This window comes from Oreochromis aureus, linkage group 23 (assembly GCF_013358895.1).
Source record: "Oreochromis aureus strain Israel breed Guangdong linkage group 23, ZZ_aureus, whole genome shotgun sequence".
In the NCBI taxonomy this organism is placed as follows: Eukaryota; Metazoa; Chordata; class Actinopteri; order Cichliformes; family Cichlidae; genus Oreochromis; species Oreochromis aureus.
Window position 1 is genome coordinate 9,091,231 of NC_052963.1, and position 26,326 is coordinate 9,117,556.

At 40.4% G+C, this 26,326-nt stretch overlaps 1 protein-coding gene across 1 annotated transcript; it reads right to left on the bottom strand.

The window, feature by feature from the left end:
* Window positions 1–217: 217 nt before the first annotated feature.
* slitrk6 (SLIT and NTRK-like family, member 6) lies at window positions 218–22,267 on the bottom strand. The gene is made up of 2 exons (XM_031730851.2): window positions 21,739–22,267; window positions 218–4,418 (listed from the first exon to the last, which is right to left on the bottom strand). Exon 2 carries the CDS (start codon window positions 4,401–4,403, stop codon window positions 1,866–1,868), a length of 2,538 nt encoding a protein of 845 aa, XP_031586711.1. The 5' UTR covers window positions 4,404–4,418; window positions 21,739–22,267; the 3' UTR covers window positions 218–1,865.
* Window positions 22,268–26,326: the final 4,059 nt, after the last annotated feature.

The window sequence follows — 26,326 nt, forward strand, 5'->3', positions numbered from 1 at the left end:
TGTTTACACAAGTACATCCTCACACATGTATGCTGTGCAGGACTGATAGCAAAATGAGAGAAAATGTCATTCTTTTTCGAGTGCCTGATGTGGCAATTAGCGCAGAGAGTGCGCGGTGTTGAAAAGCAGCAGCTTTGAATTCTTTTATCTTGAAAGTAAAACAGGCTGGATGTATACATGAGTTAGCCATAAATTACTTACGAACCATATGTATACTGCAATTCTTTATTTCCTCTTTCAATTACAAGTTCTGTTTATAGTCTGTACAGCACTGAAGGCACACAAAAAAACAATAGATATAATGGAACATAAGTATATACAAAATATACAGAATAAATAATTAACTCTAGTTAAGTAGAAAAGCTACAGAGTGTGTGCTTACATGAACCGTTCCAAATGTTGAGTTTCCAAGAGTATGAAGAGCAAATAGTATAAATCCAGAATAACGACAATGTCTACATTGCACATGTCACTCGCCAACTCGTCAGCTGTTTATAATGTGAGCTGGGAAACAGAGAGAAGTCGGCTGGAGTCTGTTTTCTATCAGGCTGTCTGTGGAAAACTGGACCTTCACTCGCTTTCGGGCAATGTTTCGTTCCAGGAAGTTAATAAATGTGAGCATGAGGAACGAACAATGTTCCCAAATGCTGTTGTCAGACAGAAAATAGTGGCACACGTCTCACATACAGACACTCAGACACACACAGATCAATGATATTCCACAAAAGGTTAAAAAAACCAAAACAAAACAAAAAATTTCAGCAGGACTCTGATTGTCATGCACCATCTTATGGCATTTGATTAGTGCAATGCATTTTTACAACATTACAGTGGTGTATATACTTTACTTGAAGTGCTCTACTTACTGACTCAAGAAATAAAGAAGTAGCTTGTACAAAAATAAATAAAGTTCCTATGTCGTGTCAAATAACTGACAGAAGGATAGCTTTCAAACTGCACTCCTATCCCTGTATTTTTTTTAATATTTATTTTTTTATGTACATGTTGGCAATTTGCTGACTCTACGGCACAATGAGCATTCTGGTTGCGGCAATCCAGCTGGCTTATGTTGACAGAAGATGTAATCAGGTCATACCCAGAGTCAGGGTAAACTGATTAAACAGCATTTCTGGGTCAAGTGATGATTGAAATTCACTCACTTCTTCCCAAACATCTGCTTTATTCCGTCAGGATGTTGGAGCGTGAGGGGGATGGGGAGGGGGCTATGTGGATCGATTCATTTGGCTGCAGTAACACAGCAGAGATTTAATCAATCATTAAAAAAAAAAACCAAAAGTTGGTTTCAACACAGGTCTGTTCAACAGACTGTGAGTTTTAACCTCTTAAACATCCAACAGGGTTCGTATTAGGGTCGGGGTTTAGGGTATTTTCAGAAAGCAGAAGCTGATGCTGTTTAACTGATGCTCTGTAGTTTTCATCTAACAGTCTGTGTGTGAATGGTGTGTTCCCCTTAACCCTAATCCTGAACTCAACCCTAGACAGCACACACTCGTCTAGGGTTAGGTTCGGGTTTTGTTTTGGCCACAGCAAACTGAATCTTTGAAGATGATGTTACATTTCAAATGACGTCTCGGTGGTCCTGTGGAGATTAAGCGGTTAAGTTACATTTGGCCATAAATAATGACACCTTTTACCAGCTACATAACATGGCTGTCAACAGATGAAACATAACAAAAGAGTCAACCAATTACATTCTGTGCTACAATTTAAGAGATGTGCCCATCATATATCTATATTTATATTTCACACTGTGGAAAGTACAACAGGGCAAAAAGGACAAGGCACTTAGATCAAACATTTCATAAATATATATATATATATATATTTATCATAACTTCATAAGCTCAGTTAAATGCAGTTTGATGCTCCAGAACTTCCAAATAGTCTGGTTCAGTATGCAGGTTAGCTTTGAGTTCAAAGTACTCGTTTTTTGTTTGCTCAAGCATGACCTTGTGCGGTCTTGAGTACATAATCGTCTCCATTAGTTTCACCTCCTCCTGGTGCCCTGGGACCTGCATGTCTACAGCGGGCTGAAGCTGAGGCATGTTTTTTCTCAGGTATTCCGTTATTCCGAGCTGCTGCAGCTCCTTCTCCCTCTCCAGAATGTTCCTGTACAAGGAGTTGGGGTTGCTGAGAGTGACGAACTCCGCGGGGCACTCTCCGGGCATGGATCTGAACTTTGAGCTGGGGTTTCCCGTGAGGGGCGATGTGTTCTCCTTCTCCATGATGCTCCGGCAGAGGTGATGCTTGGAGCTGGGCTCGTCGAGGTTATAATCCATATCGGCGTCGTGCTCCTTGTGCTGAGAGCAGTAGGTGGGGTTGCGGCAGATCTGCACGATGGGACTGTGCGACCTGTCCTCGTACAGAGTGGCGGACCCCGTCCTCTGTGTCAGAGTGTGGTGAGTGGTTTTCTGCCCATACATGCTGTAATGCAAGTGAATGGGGGAGCTACCGCTGGTGTTTTCTCGCGGCTGCTCCTCTGCTGCTTTTTTCTTCGCCCTCCGCCGCCGCCGATGCACGACGAACACCACCAGCCCAGCCGAGCAGAATATAACCATGAGGACAAAAACAAGAAGGCTTAAAATGAGCACAGACAGTGGGATGGTGTCTGTGAGTGAGATGAGGAGACTCCTGTCATCGCTGTTGGGCCCCAGGGAGGCTGTCACACTCTCTTCATTTGAGGGCAATGGGTGGTAGGTCCCTAAACCAGGACAAAGCACCTCATGATGAAGGCTTCTCAGGTCGGTCTGCATCACTTTCTTTGGCATGTGACACAAAATGGAGCCCACCACTGTGTCCTTTCTCAGTTTCTCTACCCATTGTTTGAGGCTGAGCAAGTCACAGCTGCAGTCCCAGGGGTTGTCCTCTAAATAAATCTGCTCCAGCGAGTCGAGTTGATCGAGCACGTTGCTCACTGGCAGGTGCATAAGCAGGTTTTTTCTCAGGTTTAATTTGGCGAGAGGCACGTTGCGAAATATCTGCGCTGGAAGAGAGCTGAGCAGGTTGTTATTTAATGACAGCAGCTTCAGGTTTGGCAGGGGATTAAATGTGCCTGGAGCAATCTCTTTGATGAGGTTGTATTCCAGATATAGGTATTCAAGGTTGTGCAGTCCTACAAACATGGTAGAGAACAGCTTTTCAATTCTGTTGCCATTTAAGTAGAGCTTTTTCAAGCTGCTCAAGCTGAGGAAAGTTTCATTATCAATGTAATCGATTCTGTTGTTCGCCAAGTTGAGCAATTCTAAACTATCATATGTGACAAAGTCGTACTTCAGAAGTTTCTGAATCATATTTCCCGTCATAACGAGCTTAGTTGGGCTTTCCTTAAGTATTCCAATATCTGACACCTTTTGAATTCCTCGGTCTTGACAATGCATCAAAAACCCAGCCACGGGGTGATTGTGACAAGAACAGTGCTCCACACAAGGACTGCTGGGAATGTGAGATGGTGTCGGGATTCTGCCGTCATCCTTGGCATTGACCAACTTGGGAATCTGAGCTACTTTGGATGAGGGAGTAACAACCATATCCAGTGATTTTGACGGCTCCTCTAAGGGAATATTGGCGTGGGATGGACAGAGGATGTCCCGCTTCACCTTTGCCAGAATGGACCCCTTGAGGTCATGTGGTGTGGTGCAGATCACATCGCTGATTGATGATTGGGCTCTCATATTCTCCATCCAGATTTTTAAATGTAAAATGTCACAGTTACAGACCCAGTCGTTGTCTTCCAGGAGGAGTTCCATTATGCGCCCGATATGCTCCAAAAAGCCGACATAGGGCAGTGTCTGGAGCTTGTTGCCACGTAGGTCCAGGTGGGTGAGTGGTACAAAACGGAAAATGTTGCTGGGTAAAAACTCGATGGAATTGTCATTGAGGATGAGGACCTTGAGGCGGATCAGTTTGTTGAAGGCCCCTGGCTCGATGACCCGTATGAAATTTGTGTCAGCTTGGAGAAATTCCAGATTCACCAGGCCTTGAAAAGTGTCCTCTTTCAGTGTGACGAGGAAATTGCTATTTATATGGAGTTTTTTCAGCGATCCGAGAGTGCTAAAGACCCCTGGCTCCAGCTCTTGTATACTATTACCCCCGATGTGCAGTGAAAGGGCACTCTTAAGCCCTTCCATTTCCTCAGCACGGAGCTCAACCAAGTCATTCTTGTAAAGGTTCAGGTGGAAGGGCACACCTGCTGGGACTTTGATTTGGGAGATTTTGCTGATGTTTCTCTGCTCGCAGTTAAGATGAAAGATGCCGTCTTTTCTCTCGCAGGAGCACAAGGAGTCACAAGACTCACTAATGGAGGATGATGCCTCTGAGGGATGGATATCTTGGGATTGGACCGCAGCGAGAAACAAGCCGATGAAAATGACACAGGGCGGCATTTCGGCCTGAGAAATCTGTGAAGAAAGGATGGGCAAAAGGAGTGGGGAGGAAAAAAGAAAAGTGTTAAGCATCTATGTTGCAGGAGGTCAAACTCAAACACGCTGTCCTAAATAACTGTGCCACTTCCATGTAGCATTAAAATTATATTCAGTCTCATTCTCAGTGATCCAAATGTCATTTAAGTTTCATATGTTACAACAGCCAAAGTTTATGTTATTTATGTGTAAAAGTGTAAAATGATATTTATGAGTGCATCATATGCATGGAGAGTAACACAGTTCTTGGATCAAAGCCTTTATGTAGTGTAGAACTGTCCTTGCACAGCCTTAATTGCATAAAACATATATAAGACTAGAAAACAATGCTAACAGTGTCCAATATTCTCTACACATTGTGGTCAATTTTAATGAAACTCTCATTAGTTTTAATAGAATTTCCCACTCCCTCTTATAGTCAACATGTTTTACATATATTTAGATTTATACTTGCAAACTCTGATTTATTTACGAAACAGAATTTTCTCTTATGCAACACACTTGATTTATTGACTTCTTAATGTATGACTATGCTGCAGTACGAAAGAGACCATCTTTGTGAGTAAATTATATCGTATTAATTTCTTATGAGATATGCAATACATGAATGCATTTCACGCAAACTTGTGAGGCAAACAGGACAAAGAGCACAAACGGATCTCTGTTGATCGTCCCTGGCCATCACAAAATCCAACATCTACTATACAGCAAATGTACATATTGTGAGATTTTAGTGGAATTGGAAGCAGCTACACACACACTTTATTTTTCCTGTATAAAAATCTTGGAGCTTCATGTTCTCATCATTTTTTCTTTCACTTTAGTGTGTAATGAATGCACAGTAGTGGTCTTATTTTTTGTAGGCTGTGTGTGTGTGTGATCTGAAAACACTGTGTGGTTACTGAGCTCCGACAAAGCTGTTTTGACGCGACTGGTTTTGCCAGCATTCTCAGAGGTTTAGTAAGGTGTTGTTAACAGTTTTACAGAAAGGGGTGGAAATGTCCTACCAACTGTGAGAAACTCTATGAAGTATTCTCTTCTTTCTGAATGTTTACACCTATGTTGTCTTTACTCAGTGTATGTAGCATCATCTCTAGCTAATGGCACGCCTATTCATCCAATATAAAACTTCAGAATTAAGACTACCTCCCTGGGCACTGCATTTTACCGATGAGTAAATAAATTCCACAGGGTGAGGACTGAGATCAGACAGCAACTCTTCCCAATGACTCAGTGGGATAATGGTACATTATTAAAAAAAAGAAAAAAAGAGGGAGCGCGAGAGAGAGAGAAGGACTCATTTGACTGATTTCTCTGCCCTTTATATGCAGGCTCGTCTGAACAAAGACGTAGTGTGAGTCATGCAAATGCAGAAGTCACTTCAATCCATGTCAAAGCAACATTTAGAACAAGCATTCTACATTTAGAACGTGAAATAAATGACCCCGTTTTATTGCAAAACCAGCTAACTCACATGAGGCTGGACTCAAAGAGAATTAAATCTGAGCCAACCCTGTATTCATAAATCTGAATTCTTTCAAATACTCTTGACTGTATTATTTTACAAACTATATCAAAGCAATAAACCGAAGCGTGTAGAGGGGCAGCCCGGTCCACTGAAAACAAAATCAAACTCCACTGTGAGCAGGATTTATGTTGAATGACAAGGGAAAAGCTGAAATCTGATTTTAATGATGAGCAGCCTGTGCACCACATCGAAATCCATTACATTAAGTCGAAAAATCCCGATGGATCAAAGGCTACATCACTCTCGGGGGACTGGTGCAGAAGTGTAGACATCTTCCCTAGATCAAGAATCATCTAGATATTCACTGTTAACGAATGGGATTCTTCAAAGAGGAAAGACGTGAGAGATGACAGCCGTTCTTGTTAACGAATGCGATTAGTAACTGGAAAGCTTCATTCTGGCAAGACGGGGCAAGCCAATCCAGCCTGTGTTTGTCAGAGAGTGAAAGCTATGACTCAAGATATCTATCGAAATGATACTCAACCGTCTCTCTTTACAAAGCTGAGGAAACATTTCCCCTTTACTCAAAGTCAGAGAGATGTGGGGCATATTTTCTGGGGGTGTTTGCAGTTGCCTGTGCCCTAAAGCAGTAATAGAAAAAATATTTTTTTGGTGTGCAGACTAGAGATGCACCCTGTGAAGTCATCATCAAAAACCACTCTACTGTTTCGGGGAAAACAACAAAAAGACTTACAAAAAATGTTAAGTTTTTGATGTGTCAGTTTGAATGCTTGTTTTTTTTGTCCTCTAATTGGAGAACAGTTTGTTAAGTTTTAAAAAATTACATTTTCTATATAGCCTAGAGATAGAGACCAGGGGACCAGAAGGCATTCATGTACCAATTAGCTTAATTACTGTTCTGAAACACATCGGACATTCAGATTTTAAATGCTTACTACAGTCTGACTATAAATATAACAATTATTCTGTTTACCAAGTCAAGCAATCCTCACACAACACACACCTTACCCAGGGAGACAACAGAGAGAAGATATCAGCTCCATGAAGCTAAAACACCTCTGAAGTTATTCCCCAACCCTCTCCTCTTCTTTCCTTCTTTCAACTTTTTGCCTCCCTCACCATGCCTCCATACATTTTTTGTGCCAGAGGGTAAAGTCAACAGTATTGATGAAAACCAAGACAACTCCATCTTTAACATCTTTGAAGGTTCAGGCATATACCCCAAGGTCATTCTCCACATATCTGCAATAACCGATGGAGACATTGCACTCCTCACACTGAATAGCGAGAACTCTAAGAAATATAAAAACCCTAAGACACTCGTTACATTACCAAAGTAATACATCACTGGTAATGTCACTGAACTCTTACCTAACTCAGACGGCACCAGCTCCAACTCTCATAAGTGCATAAAGAGCCAAAAAGGAAGCTGTAGTAAAAGGAATTGTGTGGACACAGTTTTTTCTTTGGCTAGCTTTATAGCATATCCATTTGGACGAGTTTCTGTTTCAGACTGCAAAATCTGGCCTGGGGAGTATTTAAATGAAAGCACATAATGTAATGTTATTACAGTAGTTGAGCATGTCCTCAGCTGCAGCATTTTGCACTTTACTGTAACGCTTGCAACCATGAGCAGGCCAGAACACAAAGTGTGCCGGTGAAAGAAAAGTTTCTTCAGATGTCTTTATTTTTTGGGGGGAATAAAAGGAAAAGTAATATACTGACTGCCAAGGAATGGTATTCTTACATTGCTTTGGAAAAAGAAAAACAATTCAATAAAAGGCACAGAAAATGTGCAACACCTATAATTCCTGCAGTGCTTAATCAAGACAAAAGTTTACAACGTTTGGGGGAGGGAGGTGAAAAAACCCCCATCAACCCACCAAGCAGAAAAACGTAGTCTACACGAACGCAGACATTGGGTGTCAAGTTTTTAACTGATGGTATTTTTTTCCGACTGAGTGATTTCTGTTGTTTTAATTATAGTAAAACTGCAACTGCTGAATAGTGGTTAGCCACGAGTGGAAATTTTTTGATATATCACCAAACTCAAGCGGCATACAGGTGAGACAACCATAGTAGTCCACAAACGTTTCTCCTCAGGTCATTTAAAAAATTTCCTCCATGGAGCACGCTTTCTTGCTAATGTATGCACCTCACCCACAATGCTGTTACAGGTGTCCCTTTAGTGAGCAGGTTGCACGTGGGAGATGCTGAAGGGGGAAAAAAAGATGGCTGGATGGATATTACATTCCTTCAATAACACCTCTGATTCTACCACAGAAAACAGCTTCTTCTTCACTGCTTCCCTGCCATGCTGATTACTGAGAGAAACAGATGCTCTCAAACCCATGCTAATAACATATTCGTCAGATTGCAGGTAACAAACCGCACCTGCATCGTTAGCCAATTCCTCACACCCTCATCTGTTCTGCTCATCCGTGACCCTACACAAGTTTCTGAATTGGATATTACTGAAATACACTGTCTGTTTCTGTGTTAGTAGATCAACAGCAGACCTTCAAACTCCTGTTAATTTGACCTGCTTAGTAAATCTGGTCCTAAATGCACTAATAATCTCCTGATCCCCTCCCTTACTCATTTCTACAGGGAATCACCACAACATCAGGCAGAATGCACGGGAATAATTAGTTGTATGTTCTTGCCTCGAGGGAAATCTGGCGCTCTGAATCTGCCTGGACAGGAGTACAACAATAAGGAGACCAACCACTCTTTGAGAAAGACAAGTAACTCATTATAGATCACTCACTGAGCTGTTTAGATACACAAAGAATGAAAATGTCTCTCAAACAGTGATGATGTCTTTTAAACTGTAGACTATTCTGCATTTATGTTCCTGTCATCTATCCGGTATGTCGTACAGAATTGAAAGTGTCAGATTATTATTTCCCTTTTGTCCAACCAACAATCCACAAAGCAAAGAGATTTAAATACCGTGTTGTAGTTTTAAACTTTTTAATAGTTGAATGCCATTTATAAAATCCCAAATATAACACATCATTCTGGGGTTCTGCAGTCTACGTTTTACTTAGTGTGATCTTAATAATCTATGTGTATGTTTCTATGATTTCCCCTCCTATGATTCTTGATCAAATGAGGTGAGAAGGAAGAAAACTGAGGAAGAATTAAGGACTTTATGGATTGGAGTGAATTTGAGAGAGTCTGGCAGGTGGTGGACAGAAGAATGCTCTTGTAGCTGAAATCAGTTATGATCAACCCGGCACACCCACTCCATGCCCCAGAGGTTATCAACACTAGCACCTTCAGTCAAAGGGACTGCACCAAAATGTTAGTTATGTTAGTTATTGGCTGTTTTATGTATTTATATAGGAGAACCTTATTAGGAATAGTTATTGTTTTGCTATTTCGCATATGTGGTGTTATATCTGTGTTGAACCTGCCAGGTCAATGTAATTTCCTGTAAAGGATTAATCATGGATGTATCTGTTTATGTTTCTAATTAACATCACTTTGGCAGGTTTTCAAAACACTATAGTCAAGCGGTCAGTAAATAAATAAAAACGTAGATTAAGAATCAATAGACATTTATCATTTAATGGTCTCTGCAATAATTTATCTTTACAGATGGCTAAGCAAACTCATTAAAAGAGGAGGTAATGTGATGGAAGAGAGGTATCAGAATTGGCTAGAGGCCACCAAATTTAAGCTTTCACAGCCAAAATTTTCTCTGAGTGGTGGAATTGCCCTTAGACCTTTCCAGCTGCTTGCTTTTCCCCCCGTCCATGTGGAAAGGCATGACATTTATTTTGGTTTATTTAGAAATCAGTCTTTCGCTACTGAATTCTTATTGCAAAAAGCAACAAGAATAAAAGAAAACATTTGAATCAACAAGTCTGTATTTGAAAAGACATACTCACATATTTCATATGTGAAAAGATGATATGAATGTAAAATCAAACATTGGCAAAATTTCTAAGCTGTGAACAACTTCCACATTTATACAGTTAGACATCACTGTGACTTAGGCAATAATCATTTTCACGTATTTCTATGCAGAACATTGAGAAATGTGACTATGTACTCGTGTTTAGCAATTAAAGATAATGTGACAAACCAAAATGAGACACAAAAATCTCATTTGTCAAACCTTTGAATAATATTCAGACAACATCTCCCAAATCTGGTGCTGAATAATAACTGCAGCATTTCCCTTTTTATTATTTATATACATTTGATTGTTCAGGAGTCTGGTGCAAGTCATGGGACCCAAGGCGCTCACCTTTGTGACCCTAATGGCTTGTAGGATAATATGAAATGGAAAACAAAGACTATTAACAGATGTTATCGCGTACTGCATGATAACACTGCAGAGAGCAGATATGGAACAGCAGTAGTTTGATGCACTCTTCCTACTGGATTTCAAACAGACTCCTCTTAACTGATCCATTTTTCAAGCAATCAATGTTGCATGGAAGTCGGTGTGATGGGCGCAGGAGATGAAACACTCTTCCAGTGCCAGTCTTCTGCTGCACTCTCTTTTTTTTACACATTCAAATGTTCATCTCGTGCTGTTCAGACAATTCAATTAGAGATCTACTGAAGCCCTATGAGATCGCTCCTCATGCATGCAAGCGAAGCCAACTCATCACCCAAAATTGAATCAGATGAGTGAAAAAAAAAAGAAAAAAGGAAAAGCAGCATGGAGCGGAGGAGAGCGAGACATCAGAGAGAAAGTGAGGAAAAAGTCTGTTGATGGAATATTAATCATAGGCCAGGTTCTTTACCATCGCTGGAACATACGCAGGAGGCTTTGTCCATTTATAAAACCAATAAACACCCTGTTAATGCTTCTGCTGGACCGGTTATAAATTGTATTGTTCCAGTGCAGTGAAACACTCCATAATATCACGGAACACCCACAGTGAGTCCACTGCCCCCCGTGGGTATAATATGTCAGAGTGACAAGGCCTCTTCTATGTGACTGTGCGAGCACTCTCACACAGAAAGCCATGAATACACAAATGCTCATCTTCCACACAGACTTTTACAGCACTGCTGTAAATAAATGTTGTCTTTTTATATGTTCATTAGTGTGTCCATTCAGACAAGTGCACACATGATATCTGAGATGATGTAAGCAGCCAAATGACTTTAAATGACCAAAGACAAGTGTATCCAAAAACTTTTTGCATGCATTTTCAATATGAAACTCACTTTTGCGTGTGTTATGAATGAAGCGTACCCCTTTGTTTTACACAGGAGCATTTTCATCTTGACCTTAAGTAATCTTTCTAATCGGTGTAAAGGAAGTTGTAAAAAGCCTGTGGAATGATCACTGAGGTCTGCCTGCAGCTGCCTTTGCCTCAAACACTTTGCTGGTCTCTCAGTCCACTTTCAGTGGTGCTCGGCAGAGGTGCCGGTTATTTGTTGGTCTTAGTTCTCCATTGTTTCCCCGTAGCTACTGCACAGGTCACCTAAAGCACACAACAGCCCCTTGTTTCCCCCATAGACATCCTCCAATGGAGGCTGTGAGCCAGGACGTCTGGCTGCCCTTGCGAAACTGGGTTTATGGTCAAAAACACCCGCTAGTGTACGCCTAACTCCATAGAGGACAACCATGCATCACCCTCACTGAACCTCTTTCAACTCCTGTTCTTCAAGTTTATTAATTCTTCTTCATTTGAATCATGTTAAAAAAATTCCTCTCCTTATATGAAATTTGCTTCAACTTTAAAGTTTAATACATGCAGCATGTTTGATCAGGTGACCAATAATTGTGTGAAATCATCAAGATTTCAATAATTGAGCTAAATGATATGGTTGCCATAATCACGCAGCCCTAGAAACACCGCAATCAAGTTTTATTCTTATCAACATTTCTGTAGGTCAAGTCACTTTCGAGCAGGCAGATGAGTCCAGAATTCATTACTTTGTAATCTAATGCATCACATAAGTAGTGTGAGAAAGCAATGGAGCTGCGCAGACCTTTGCAAAAGTCACCAAAAATCCACACTGCTGTGGATTCTGACAAAGACATCTTACTGCTGACAGCATTTCAGTATGAATGGACCGAATGTGGCTTTATCACAGCTTGACTGTGACAAACTTTAAAATGACAACTGTATTGGGCATTCATTTGCAAAGCCAGGGTTCATACTAAGCATGCCATCCTTACTGAAAAGCTCGTGTGCCCTTGCTTGCCATTGATTTTTGCACGCTTTACGCCCCTGACAGGGCACTGCAGCACCACTTATTTTACCATCTGTACATTTGTCATAGTTTCTAGTGGATTGAAAAAGACACACACACACACACACACACTATAGATACAGTATATGACAACAAAACAAGGACCTGGATTTGCACTGTACTAAGTATGAATGCACCCCATCCGGTTGACAGTTCCGAACATTATTTTTAGATAATATGAACACAGTCATAGTCGTGTTCTGTCCTCGTCACTGTCAAAGTAAGTAAAGCACGCTAGAGCCACAAATAGCCCATAAGGCATAATTCCTTCTTCTGTTGCAGGAGGCAACTTGATGTAGCATGAAAGACTTGTTATCCCTAGTGGCACCCCGACGGATAGAGCCATTCTCTTAGGTCGTTCAAGAGTGATAAAAGTCACTCCAAATTGGTGTTTTGGACATTTCACCGAGATGTCTTGTGGATATCTCATAATATTATTGGCTTTTCACTTGCTCTTAAAAGCATTAGTCACCTCGGTTCTTAGCATTTTATGACCTTAGTCCTCCTCATTGCTAGGCTACCTGCAGCTGTGATGATTAATGGATCCTGACAACAAGGTGGTTGAAAGAGTAGAGTTTAATTCACTGAAGTCTGAAGTTCTCTGACAGTTTAATCCACCCGTTCACCACCCGCAGCAATAATGTAAATATAATCTGTCCCAACACCGTGAGACTGAAATCCAAGCAGGTTTAGGATTAGGATTCTACAAAACAATTGTAGACATTGTATTGTTCTGCGTATGGTTAATGAGGATTCACATGTACAAGTATCAGGTTTCAGAGCTCTTGCCTGTCAAGTCCCTGTGAATGGAGCGATATCACGTGTTTCCCAACGGAATTGTTGATCTATTGCTTCATTTTGCTTGCAGTGCTTGTGCTGAAACGTTTATCAAAACTTTCTGTGTGCCAGCGCAAGTGAAAGTGACTGAATTGCATTTATTCAATTTTGAATCAAACATGCATGAAAACAAATCCAAAAACCAATGTTAAAGACATTTCAGCTGTTTATATTTAGTTGGATTTTAGTTTTGTAAGTGCAGTAGGTATGACTGATTTAGATTTTAATTTAAAAAATAAAAGTTTATAGAGTTTTTTTAGCTCCTAGTTTTAGTTTTAGTTAACTAAAGTATGTCCACCTGTTAAGGGTCTGTAAACATCTATTTTATACAATATATATGGATTAACACTGACTGAACTTTCTGGCCCTTTGTTTCAGCGTGGTGGAGGTTTTAGTGGAAGTACTGTGCTTTCAAACAGGCCGACAAAGATCATTTTAGCTGAGCTGGAAGCACACAGCCTTGGTGATCAGGGGAGTGAGGCTGATAGCACACGCTCTGCTGGCTGCTACAAGGATTGCATCTTTAGAAACATCATCAGTGTCCTGATGAAAAAAAGAAAAGAAAGAAATTCGATTGGCTCTCTGCTTTTCTCATGTTGTTCAGTAGTTCTAACAGCTGGCAGCACATCCCTATGGTAAGTCATAAGCAGATACTGAACTTCATCATGCATAGAAACCTAATACATCTTTATGACCATTAACTGACACAACTCCACAGTTTTGCTTACTCACTACCTTGTGTAACTGCATAGCTTCCTCACTTTCTGCTCTCTGCTGGTGGGCCTTAATTTCTGATAGAGAACATATGCATGATAGAACTAATAATAGAAACACAAAGGCAGTGTGGGATAGGGAGGGAAGAGGGGGTGGCTCAGCTCCCCTGGCAAGCTTGATTTAGAAGGCTTGCATTTCAAATGGTCTGTTTAACTCAGTGGTTCCCAAACTTTTTTTGCTGGGCCCCCCTTGTTTAACAAGAAAAATGTTCGCGCCCCCCCACCCCCGCACGTGCACGCGCGCACGCACACGCACAAACACAAACACATCCTTCAACCACACCACCCATATTTTGCTCCATTGCGGTTTATTTCACACCTCAAACATTTATTAAACAATTAAGCAAATACAAATAATCTGCAATAAATTACAGGTAGTAAGAAAATAAACTACCAACTCTTTATGCTCAGTCCGCACCTACATGGGTATTTTTGAACGCGCAGCTGTTTCGGGCACATGTAAACGGCGTATCGAATCACCGAGAACGGAGATTTTTTAAAACTCCTTTTTTTTGCGTTTACGTGTGGACAAGGAATACAGAGTTCTTCACGCAATATCAAAGGTATGTGCCTTTTTCACGTCACACTGTGCGCCACGTTATTGTTTACATGAGATGAATTGCAGAATGGCAGATAGAGACAAAATACTGTTACTGTTAATCTGACTATCTTCAGGTTTTACAGGCTTACATATACAGGCCATTACTGTCCCTCCATTTAGAAAGGCAGAGGCGTCACGGTGTGATTATTTTACATGTAGTTGTTTTTTTTCCTGTGTAATAATGTTCAACATTGCTATCAATACATTTTTCAAAAAAACCCTCTACAAAATGGGTTCAAAAACATAAACAACTGTGGGATACTGTTTGTCCGTGATTTGAACAGCCCAGCGCTGCTCCCGATGCAGGGAAAACTAATTCTGCAGGGAGACCTACCTCAGCACTTGTGCAGGTGAAGCCAAAGGGAGGATATGCTTCACCATATTTTCTAGTCTTTGGCTTAGAATGAAGTTGGTTTGGAAACATATTCAGCGATGCTTCATCTCCTGCTTTGCGTTTGTGTGGGCGCCCCGTGCTAGCAGTGTCCAAGCGTTGTTTTTGTTTTTTTTTCCCTTTTCATGCCGCGCCCCCCCTGCAATAGCTCTGCGCCCCCCCTAGGGGGCGGGCCCCACACTTTGGGAACCACTGGTTTAACTAATGTGCAGTAATTAGTTCTCCTGAAATGAGCAGGCGAGTTACGCCACTGTATAGTAGGATCAAGGTATGTTTTGTAAGAAGAGTCATCTGCACCAAACAGATGTATGTTTCTGTATACATTACTGTCGCTTTAAAAAAAAAAATAAAAAAAAAAGAAGGACACTTTCTATTCAGGAGTGACTCACCAGCAGGACTGGCAAAGTGTAGATACATTTGTTCACTATACTCAATCTAGTTTCAGTCCTACCTGGAAAGTCAGGCAACTGAAAAGCAAAGCCAATACTCTAAATAAAGTAGAACACAGTTTTAATAGAGATTGTTGTGTTATATCATTATGAGATAGCTCTTTGATAATATGCAGTGAGTGTTTCATATCTTTCTATCTCCAGTGTAACCATCCTTAGTCTTTTCAGCCTTTCAGTTGTTTCTAATGTCGATTTTAAAGCATGCCCTCCATAAAAAAGGGCCACAGGGTAATGGTAATGACGGTCTTATGATTCGCTCCATAAATAGGTGTAGATCCGCCACTTGGAAAAAAACAAAAACTTCATTCTCAAAGGAGTCACATATTATAGGTAGACAGGCCTGGCTACTGAGAATAAACAAAAGAAAGGGCACCACCTAGAACATTCTGTCATGTCAGTTAATCACAGCTTGGTTTCTGTGGTCTACAAAAATGCAGGCGGGTTTATAGACAACCTGAAAATCTGAAAATAGAAACTTAAATTATATTAAATCTCTAAAAATACTAACTCGCAACAAAAAAAGATTTTTATATTTTCATATGCATTCTAGTTAGATATGTGAAATATACCAATACTGGTCTATTTTGAAACTTTCAATTTGAATTTATAGAAACTTGGGACCTTCCAAAAAACCTACAAATACATAAAATGATTGTCAAACACACTCGAGCTGTAAGTACATTTTTCATATGACATGATGGAATGTCATGTACTGTGATCACGCTGGATATCTGGATAACCTAACTGTACTATTATGACTGGTATCATTCAAAAACTAGAGTCTTCAATGATTTTTAAAGCAAGGATTAAACAATATGTTTTCCTCACTGTTACCAGTTTCATAAAATTGATCGTTAGGATAGGAAAGCTCCATTAAGAAAGTTATTTTACCATTTTACACATAGAAGCAGTTTCAGAACATAAAAACATACCCATTTTTGCATTTATGTTTGAGATCCAACATATTCATGCAAATATTTAAAAACGCACAAAAGCCAGGAATTAAAGGGGGTCACCACACGCATTGCAGTAATGTTACAATTAGTTCACAGTCGTCCTCAAATTGGGCATGTGGTTATTTCTGGGAAATGTAAAATGATTTTTGAAAATCCGGTCCTGGCTGATTAATTCTTCTTGCAGTCAAACACAGAGCAGCTTCCTGCTCTCTCATTTTGCTCCATTATTTCAAGAGTTTCATCACATCTGTCATACAGTCGGCCTTGGTAGTTGCCTTTTTTTTTAATGCATGCATTGCAGTTTTAACAGCTTTGATGATATTGGCATCAAATCTAATAATTTTTGTACAAGTTTTTACACCTGCTATCTGATGTAAGCCTTTCAAAATACAACAATCGATGCATGTGCGCCTAAGTTCCCGAGTTAAAGGTACTTTTTTGTAAAAACCTTCTGTAGAACCAACCTAAAGCACCAGCGGGTGGTGGTTTATCAGTAGGTGTTTTCAGATGTCTCTTGGTTCTTAACCTTTATATAACTTTTTTAGCTACCTCCCATTTTTTGCCCACCACCGTAAATATGAATGTATTCATAATGACTTGCCTGGTTAAAATATTGTGCAAATGTTTATTGCACAACAGTACAGACTGGCAACTTCAGCTGATATCCTATCAGGACAAAACAAACATCTTTTGGATGTAGAATCAAAGCAGTTGTTTCTTCACATTTGGTTAGACTTTAGTTACTTGGAGAAGATATGAAACCATTTTTTTAAAACACAGCTTAAAAATATGTACTTGTAAGATAGATTTTCTCTGTATAACTCTACTACATGTTAGACAGCCAGTCACTGAGATCATTAGATCTTCGCACTAGTATGCTGTTTGCTGATTGGCTCTTTAACACTGATGAGATTTACTTCAAATATACTAAAATTTAGTGTCAAATAACGAGACATTATCCAACACTTGGAAGGATCTAATCAGTTTGATTTATCAGTTTGATATTCAGCCTTATGTACTACACTCTAGCTTACTGTTCTTCAGCACAACCATGACGAGTTTACCAACTGAACAAATTACTATAAAGTCATAAGCTGTTTTTTATGACCACATCTGCTAGTGGCTCTGTTCATTAGTAACAGCTGAATGGTATGTGATCAAGTGACAATTCATCAAGACGCCTACTAAAAGCAAAAAAAGAGGAAAAAAAAATGTACATGCCATATGTAAACGCGCCTGTATGTGTTTTATATTTACCTGACAGGACCTAGACTATGATTGTCATAAGTGACTGCACATTTTCACATATGGGTGCACACTTTGAGCCCATGCGTGTTCATGGGAGAAATGGAAAGATGGCGGCGCAGCTTTTTTAGCTACGTTAAAGGTAATAGGATTAGCACAAAGTCACAGATTTATCTTTTACTGTTTGGGAAACATGGAGATGGATCATACACACACACACCCCCACCACCAATTCTGATTCTCCCTCTGCTCTGCCCTTTCCCTGTTTATTCACCAGACGCCTCCATAATTCATTACTGTGTCATACTAGAATCAGTATAACTTGCTTTATGATGCAGAGCCAGTAGAACTAAAACTCCACCCCATCTGACACTTTGGCTGATGCAAATTTGCCTGAAGGAAATCCAGTCTATGGTCAAGGGAAATAAGAAGACTCATTGGAGCTGCCAGTATCAGACGCAGCAGCAGACTTAAGCAGTACACACAGACAGAGGCAGAGCTTACGGACCGATAGTCAAAACCATTTTCAGACTGGCTCCATTGAGCAGGAGTGCATGGTTAGATGATGAGAAGACTGATAGATGTTATGTCTGTTTGACTGCATCAATAACACCAAGGTGTAATGTCTTTTTAAAAGGAAGATAAAGCTGGTATATTTTTACATAATTCTTGTCTGGACACATAAGGCAGCAAATTCAATGCAGATTAAGTTCAAGGTGTCTTCCTTTCAGCCTGTGTACTTTTTTGTCAGTTAATTGAGTGTGTGACAACTTAACTGCAGAGTCTCGAGCTGACCTGCGCCGTCCAGCTAAACAAGACCTTTCAAGACCAATTAAGTGGGAGAGCCACAGCGGGAAGTTAAAGAAGCTGGACAGCATTCTAAGCTCCTGCTAAAACCTGTTATCAGAACAAAAGCTTCAAAGTCAAAAATAAGACTCAACGCCACCCATAATTCCCTGTTTGTTTTTGAGATGGATTACTCCGAGCCATCTGAAATTCCCGGAATCACAACAGAAACTGCAGATTAAATGCATATACAGGCAGCACAGCGCACGCTGCACGTCTGCCACAAGAAATGTGTACACATCACACGTGACGCTGCTGCAACAGAAGGGAGTGTTGCATTTCAAACAAAGGCGGGGGGGGGGTTTATTGTCCTAAATAATCTGCTCGCTGAGCATTTCATCAGAATGCTAACCGCAGCCCATCAAGTTCTATGTGCTACTTTTCCAGCAGAAGGTTTTACAATATTCATAAAGTGCTTGGCAAGATAGAAAGATGGATAGGTAAAGGCTCAACAGCTGGCGTTAATGTTTGGTGTCAAGACAATGAACAATGCTGAACTTGTAAAGGTTTTTGAGGTGTGTTGAAAATGTGCAGTAGCCAATAACCAGACTACGAGATATCTACGGGGACCAAGCTCCGTTCTCATATATATATAAACACATTTTAGAGCATAAAATATGCTCTAATATAATTTAATCCCTGCCAGATATTAACATTTTCCCCAAAATGTGACCAAAGTATGCACTTTTGTATTGCCCATATCTGGCGCTAACTGACTGCACTGGTCCACCTTAAACAATTCTTATATTAAGTGTCTTACAACATTTGGGCCACATCTGGCCCACACTACACTTCTTATAACCTACATCAACACCAAGCCTGGCCCAAACATCTGAGCCGTTAGTGCCAAAACTCTCCCAGATCAGACCCAGATGTGTTTGCTATGTGTAGCAAGAAGCACTTAAAAAAAAAAGAAAATCCCTCTCTTCCTTCCCTCAGCCCCAACTGGTCCCAACAGATGGCTGCTCCTTCCTGAGCCTGGTTCTGCTGGAGGTTTCTACCTGTGAAAAGGGAGTTTTTCCTTCCTACTGTCGCCAAATGCTTTATTATAGGGGGTCGTCTGATTGTTGGAGTTTTGTATGTATTATGGCACAGTTTATAACTTACGATATAAAGCGTTTTAAAGGCAGCTATTGCTTTGATTTGGCGCTATATAAATAAAACTGAACTGAAGTGAATTTTCCAGGTGTTTGTGCTCAGTCACTCCTTTGTTATGCTGGGGTTACTCAGGAATGTGCTACCCTGAACATGCACTTTAACTGCTCCTGATTGCTTTCTCTGACAATTACAAAGTATTTTAGGAACTTTTTATCGTGTTATGACAAGTCCTGCCTGCTAATTTACACCTGCCTGCTGCGACACACGGCCATGAAAAGCCAGCAACCTTTCTCCACAGCAGGAAAAGAGAGCCTTGTTTACTCCCAGTCTTTTCTCCCCACTTCCCTTGAAGGTCTCCCACCAACAGTTGCGTGCGTCTACTAATACTTAAAAGTCAGGCTGCTTTTAGCCTGGGGGGCTGAAACAGAATGAGGTGGAGTTTGGGCCGGAGAATGCGAGACAGTTGACTTGTTGCGTCAGGCTAGAGGTTGTTTCATTTTAGCTTGACATGGGATAGCAGATTAGAGCCCCCCCACCCTAGCAGTCCATGGATTCAGAGTGCGTATGTGTTTCTGTGCTGCCTTGTTTATGCCCTCGCTCTGACCGTCTATCAACTTTCCCCGAGCGCCCCTGCAGTGTTCCCAGTCACCAATTACGCCAGGACTTGTCCCTTTCCTCCTCTGGATTGGAAGTGATGCGGCTTGCCCCTACAGGGTCGACACCACCACTACACCCACATATCAGTGAGAGATTCTGCCAGCGCCCGCGGCCCTCCTTCACCACAATCCTGGAGAAATGATAATTATGACATCCACCCACTCAACAGGCATGAGATAGTTCAACTCCCTTGCCCCTTGTTCCAGCCTTTTTTTTTCCTTTTTTTTTTTGACTGATTCAATATTACGTGGGCTCACGCTGCCTACTTCATCTCCGCTCTCTGATACATAACTGCAGGATTTCTCCATCTGACAAACAGCACACTAATAAAGTTTCACCCTGGCCCGAAGCCCTACTTTCGACCCTGAGCTGGCTCTGAAATCCGCAGACCACTCACACCTGTCAGGCCAATTTCCTTTTGGCTACTCATTACAGACAACACCTACCCTATTCAAACATATTTGTGTTTCCCCTTCACTGCAAACAGTTTGTTCAGTTGTAGGGGACTAACCACCACTGCACCACCTGATATCCACAAGTAAACATCAGCTCTTGTTTCCCCTCTCTCTATAATTCCCTGTGCCTGGGTGACTTTTTTAGGTATTATAGCAATGGAGCTACAAAGCTGGAGGGGAAAAAAGAAAAAAAAATCTCTTAACAATAGAGAGCCAGACAGGAAAGTTGTGATTAAAAAAATAAATAATCAAATATTATGCCATCCAGGGCCTATAACTGGGGCATTACCTTATTAACCATTATTCATCCAAGCAAAAAATTGGGGTCCAGACTCAATTAAGCAAACTTAAAGATAATCAGACAGTGCTTTCCCCATTAACTTGCACTTCCTCTAATTGAAGGGGGGGAAGCTGATTAGAAGTAAGGCACAAATGCAGTGCAGGTCTATTGAACTGTCTGTTATTACAGAGTGTGAACATGCACGCTATAACAGCGCCGTGTAAAACGTAACGAGATTAATTGGCGGGCTCTGCTTCCTGATTGGCTCGGTTCTGCCAGAATTCATGACGCAGCGCCCATTAAAAGACACCTGTGACCACTAACACTAATAAATATTCATACGCCACAGATATAATTAGTGATGGCCGAACGCCAGGAGAGAAGAGCGAAGTGTGAGGCGGCTTCAATCTGTTACCGCACAGAGCTCTGTTAAAAATGAGCCACTCACTGCAAAGTTTTGTCTTTTTTTTAAATATATTTTTCCTTGTATGTAATAAGAAGCAGTGCATAGGCACACCAGTCCGAATTCCCATAGGGGAGAACAGCGCCGTAGGATACAGTAACTGTGTGTGGCAGACAGCCAGGTGTGCTCGAGGTAATGGAGCCCCCTCAGGAAAACTCACAGCTCCTTCTCTGTTCCTGTCAAGTCCAGGCACTATTTTTTATTTATTTTTTTCTTTAAAGCTGTTTTCTGCCTGTGCTTTCTGACAATCTACACCCTCTGTTTTATAGCAGTTTTTAAGGGGGGATAAAACTGTATGGTTACTGCACTGCAACATTCTTTAGCTAGTTAGAACGTGCCCGTAATGGACGCAGATTCCTTATCATTTAAGCTAACCCCAATAAAAAGAAAAAAAAAGAAAAAAAGGGGGGGGGGGCATTTATTTAATTTGAATAAAACAGAAATAAACTTTCCATAAATCACATCTGATCCATAACTGACAGAACACTGACAGAAAAATATTTACATCCATCGTAAAGTGAAACTTACCGGACAAAACTGTTGAAGAAAGACGATGTTTAAGTCCAAATTTCACTGTACTTGGTCCATCAGTTAATGCGGGTAACCCACCACCTTTAAAAAGAGGAGAGGGGGGACGCGCAGGCTAACAGTTTCTCCTTATAAAACAGGCTGACACACTAGAAAACTTCACAGGTTCCGTCAGTCCTCTCCCTTTTCCTTTGCGGTTCCTCATACACACTCACACACACACACTTAATTATTCCGATACACCAGGAGCCTTTGCGGTGAGGTTTCACTCCGGTCCCGGGATGATGAGCAGCCCGCAGCCTTCCTCCTCCCAGTCTCTCCACAGTCAATTAGGATTAAGTTGCAGGTTCGAGGCGACAGTGTTAAAACATTGTTGCCATTAAAGCGGGGCTATTCTTTCATCTCTCTTTTTTCTAATTATGCTTCTACGGTCAACTTAAAATAAAATAAAAATACAGTGACAGCGCGTGCCGTGCCCTGCTCTCGCGCTGCGCCGCGCTCTCTGTGTAGTTAACCAATCTGCGATATATTGGAGTTGCTCGGTAATTTGCATGCTGTAGAGGTGGACTACAGGGAGGAAAGGCGGCGTCAAGGCGACCGCAGCACGCGGCTCTCCCGGAGACTTTCAGACTTTCAGAATAAAAGCCTGGAGTAAGATTTAAATGCGTTTATTTATTTTTATTTTAAACCTCTTTAATATTTTGACCAATTTTACGCATTTTATCTATCACAAAACATCATTTAAATTACATTTAATCACTCTAAAAATGATCATACAAATATTTTTCCATTGCTTTCCAACAACTGCAATCCAACCCCCCCCAAAAAAACAAAACAAAAAAAAAACCTTTTATTCGCGAAGGGATATCATGCAACTTCCGGTACTTCAGTGTCTATCTATCGGGCAGTTTTATGCATCTGGGAAAGCTCTGAAACGGTTATACAGAGCTCCTCCTCTTGGAGATTCTCACAATAGACCAAGAAAAAAAACCTCTTACACTGATGGGCTTTAAATAGCCTGGCTGCAGCACTAAAACCAAAGGATGCCTATATCAGCCATATAAGGCAACTAAAATAGTAGCATAAATATATGCAAAGGTCTTGTATTCACATAAGTCAAGTATAGAATTTTTGACATAATAGTGTTGATTCTCATGTGTGAGCGAAAAGAATTTCCTGTGTGTGTGTGAGGGGATCTGCACAGTGGCAAACTAACACACCTTCCATCACACAGCAAACTGCAAGCTGGTCTTTGTGTGTGTGTGTGTGTGTGTGTGTGTGTGTGTGTGCGCGCCCTTGAACACGACGCTGAAGTGCTACCACTTCCAGATGAGTTGCGGCTGAGCTTGACCTTTAACCTCCCTGTGGTGCAAGAACTAATAGGGTATAAGATCATTATTATTCCAGATCATGCTCCTGTGTGATGAAAAAAAAGAAAAAGCCAAACAGTATGACAGATCAAAACCGCTGAAAATAACCTTGGAATGCCAACTGATCATCTGCATCAAACCCAGGGTTGTAATTCTCTGCAGCTTACTCGCTGATCACTTTCAGATGGGCTGCCCCCCGTCCCGACGCAATCGGTTGTGTCTGTCTGCTGCATAAAGCCAAGTGGGTTTGTCACGGAATTAGAGAAAATTTTACTCCCATCTGGAACATCACAGACTTGAGCAGTCGTCTATTGCTTGACCTCTTCGGTGACCCATCCCAGACAGATAATCTCGAAGGACCTGGTCAGAGAATCAAAGATGCAGGAGTGACAAATTACAATCTTTAAAAAAATTACCCAAGAGCTTGTAATGTAGAGTTTAGTCATGAGATGTAAAACAGGAAGAAAAAAAAGTGTGATTCATTTACACAACTTAATGATACCTTGAAAGCACATTCACACATTTAGACAAAAACAAAATTAACATTAAACAGTGTGCTAATGGCAGTGACAGCAAGAAAGTACGGTGTATTTTAAAATGCAAAGTCACTCTCCAAATAACTCCCCAGCCTAATATTTCATTCTGGTAGAGTAAATATTCTATGTCCTGTTCGCAGAGCCCTGCTACAAAAAAACAAAACAAAAATCATTTACGTTCACTTAAAATCAAGTGACAACTGGGTAAAAAAGCTAATGCTAAAGCTAGTGTCAAAAACTGCAGTTCCTGTTAAGGCCACTTGAGGCTGGTTCCAAACCTGAGTTATATTTCTCAAATTTAGAGCATTAAAAAGCTTGTTTAGAACCTGATACAGAACCTTTTTTTGACACTTTGGACAGTGCCCCCACCACCCACTTCATAATAAATATATAGTAGTAAATATATAGTAAACATTTCAATTTAATGACCTTAAATTTAATGACAACATACCTTACCCCCAAATATTCAGAATTTATCTCAAGTGAGACAAAAACAGCACCGAGAGGACGCTATATGGTTAATAAACTGGCTGTAAGAACCAATAATACATATTATAGCATTACAGTCAAGAGATTAATATTGTGGAAATAATAACACAGAACCGATGAAAATCTGTTTCTCACTGAAAAAATATAAAAACAAACCAAAAAAATATATGAATATGAGCATGTAAATAAGTCGCCTGGCTTTTTTGTTTTGTTGAGTTTTCATTCTGGTCGTCTGGATAGCACTGTTTTCTATTTTTATTGTCATATGTACATATCTATAGCCATGTGAATGTAGATAGATAGATCTATCTATGTATGTTTCTATCTACAGTGGATCTATCTACAGTGGATCTATCTACAGTCACTCAAGTGCATTAATACGGCTCACTAAACCAGTCTGTTTGTGCCGAATGGAGTTCACTGGAACTGCTGCATGTACAGCAGTTCCAGTGTAAATGTCTATTCAAAGTATTTTTCATTAGAACTGCTTTACGTACAGCCCATTTCAAAAGGTCTGTGCTCCAGTTTTGATGAGTGAAATTCTACCTTTTCAGAATTCTATCAAATGTCAACACTAATATTAATATTGTGCATGGTCCCATTTCAAGCACATAAGTACATGAAAAAATAAATAAGCACATTATTTAGAGCCGATTAGCAGACATATGTGTCTATGGACTGGACTCCTATATTTTAGGAAATCAGCCTGACAATGGCATTTGTTAGCATTCGCTGATAATTTAGCACTCCAACCAACGGTTGGTACTGGAGTCCAGAAGACTAAATTTGAGGCTTCAAAATGCAGTTAAAATTTTTAATGCAACTAACCCATCTGGAGCGCAAAATAACTCAAAATCCCTGAAAGGTCTCTGTCAACGCATTTTGGGCAGTTTGTCCAAAGTTTGTACATTCTGTGCTCCAGATGGGTTAAATGTGTTAAAAAATGTAATCGCTTTAATCATGATGACACGTTAACGCGTTAATGTTGACAGCCCTAATATAAACCATTTGTGTTTTCTTTTAAAGCCCAACTTTCTTTAAAAATAGAAAATAAAATCCTTTGAACAGCAAGTTGGTGGGGCTTCAGCACTTACAGCCAGAGCTGCATCACTGTGTTGACCATATTACCATATTAGGAACATCCCCTCTCAATGACATCATACAGAACCAAAAATGGAAAAAACCCCAACTTTGAGCAGTCTAAAACCTGAGTTTATGGCTCACAGGAATTTCTTCTATATCTATTTCTAATTAAAACACTGACTGTGTTTAATATGAGGATCCACCATTGTAATAGCACAAGTGACAGAAAAATTAAGTAATTCATAAAACTGTACCTTTAATTCAAGCCACAAATCCATTATGTGCCTGTACCAAGAACCTCCTTTTTTACTCTTCCTAAGTAGTTCCACTGCTTTATTATATGGGTGGTAATATCCAACAAAAACCGCGATAAGATGCGTATCTTTATTTGTATTAGTGGACTGAGACTGGAACACCAGACTAGGTGCTGACAGAGCTGTCATTTAAACAAGGGCACTGTGTGTTGAATTATTTACTTCTGTTTCACTGATCTGTTGTTTGATCACAGAATAAGGTACTTTTTGTTCATAATCAAATTAAATACGAGCCCCATCAAGCAGATGGGGCATCAGTCGGTGGCACGCTTTATGTAAAACCCCATTGAGTAAAATTAATGCTCTTTACGAAACTTCCACCTAACTTCCACTGAAATGTGAGAAGGCTGAGGGAGAGAACATGTGCGTGCCAGTGCCTACATGAATAAATTTATTCAACTGTACTATTCACTAAGCTAAGTTTACAATGCAAACAACACCTTGTGCTTGTGTTACAAATTTCACATTTGAACTCTGTGGTATAATTCTTATTTCATTAGTTTGTGTGTGTTGCTATCAGGGTTTGTTTGAGGTTATAAACAATAAGTGCTCAAAATAAGTGAAACACTTTAACTGTAGTGCTAGTGATAGTTAGTTTGGATGCGAGTTGGCCAGTTTGGCTGTGATGTCTGCCTTCTCTTGAATATAATTAAAGTAAATAGCACTTCACTACGGTGCTGAAAATACTTCAGTTCCTTTCTGCTGCTGAAATCTGCCAAGCAGCTCATAGACTGTATAAAAAAAGATGGATGCAGCCACCATGATGTCATCAATTGACTCACTGTTGCCATCTTAG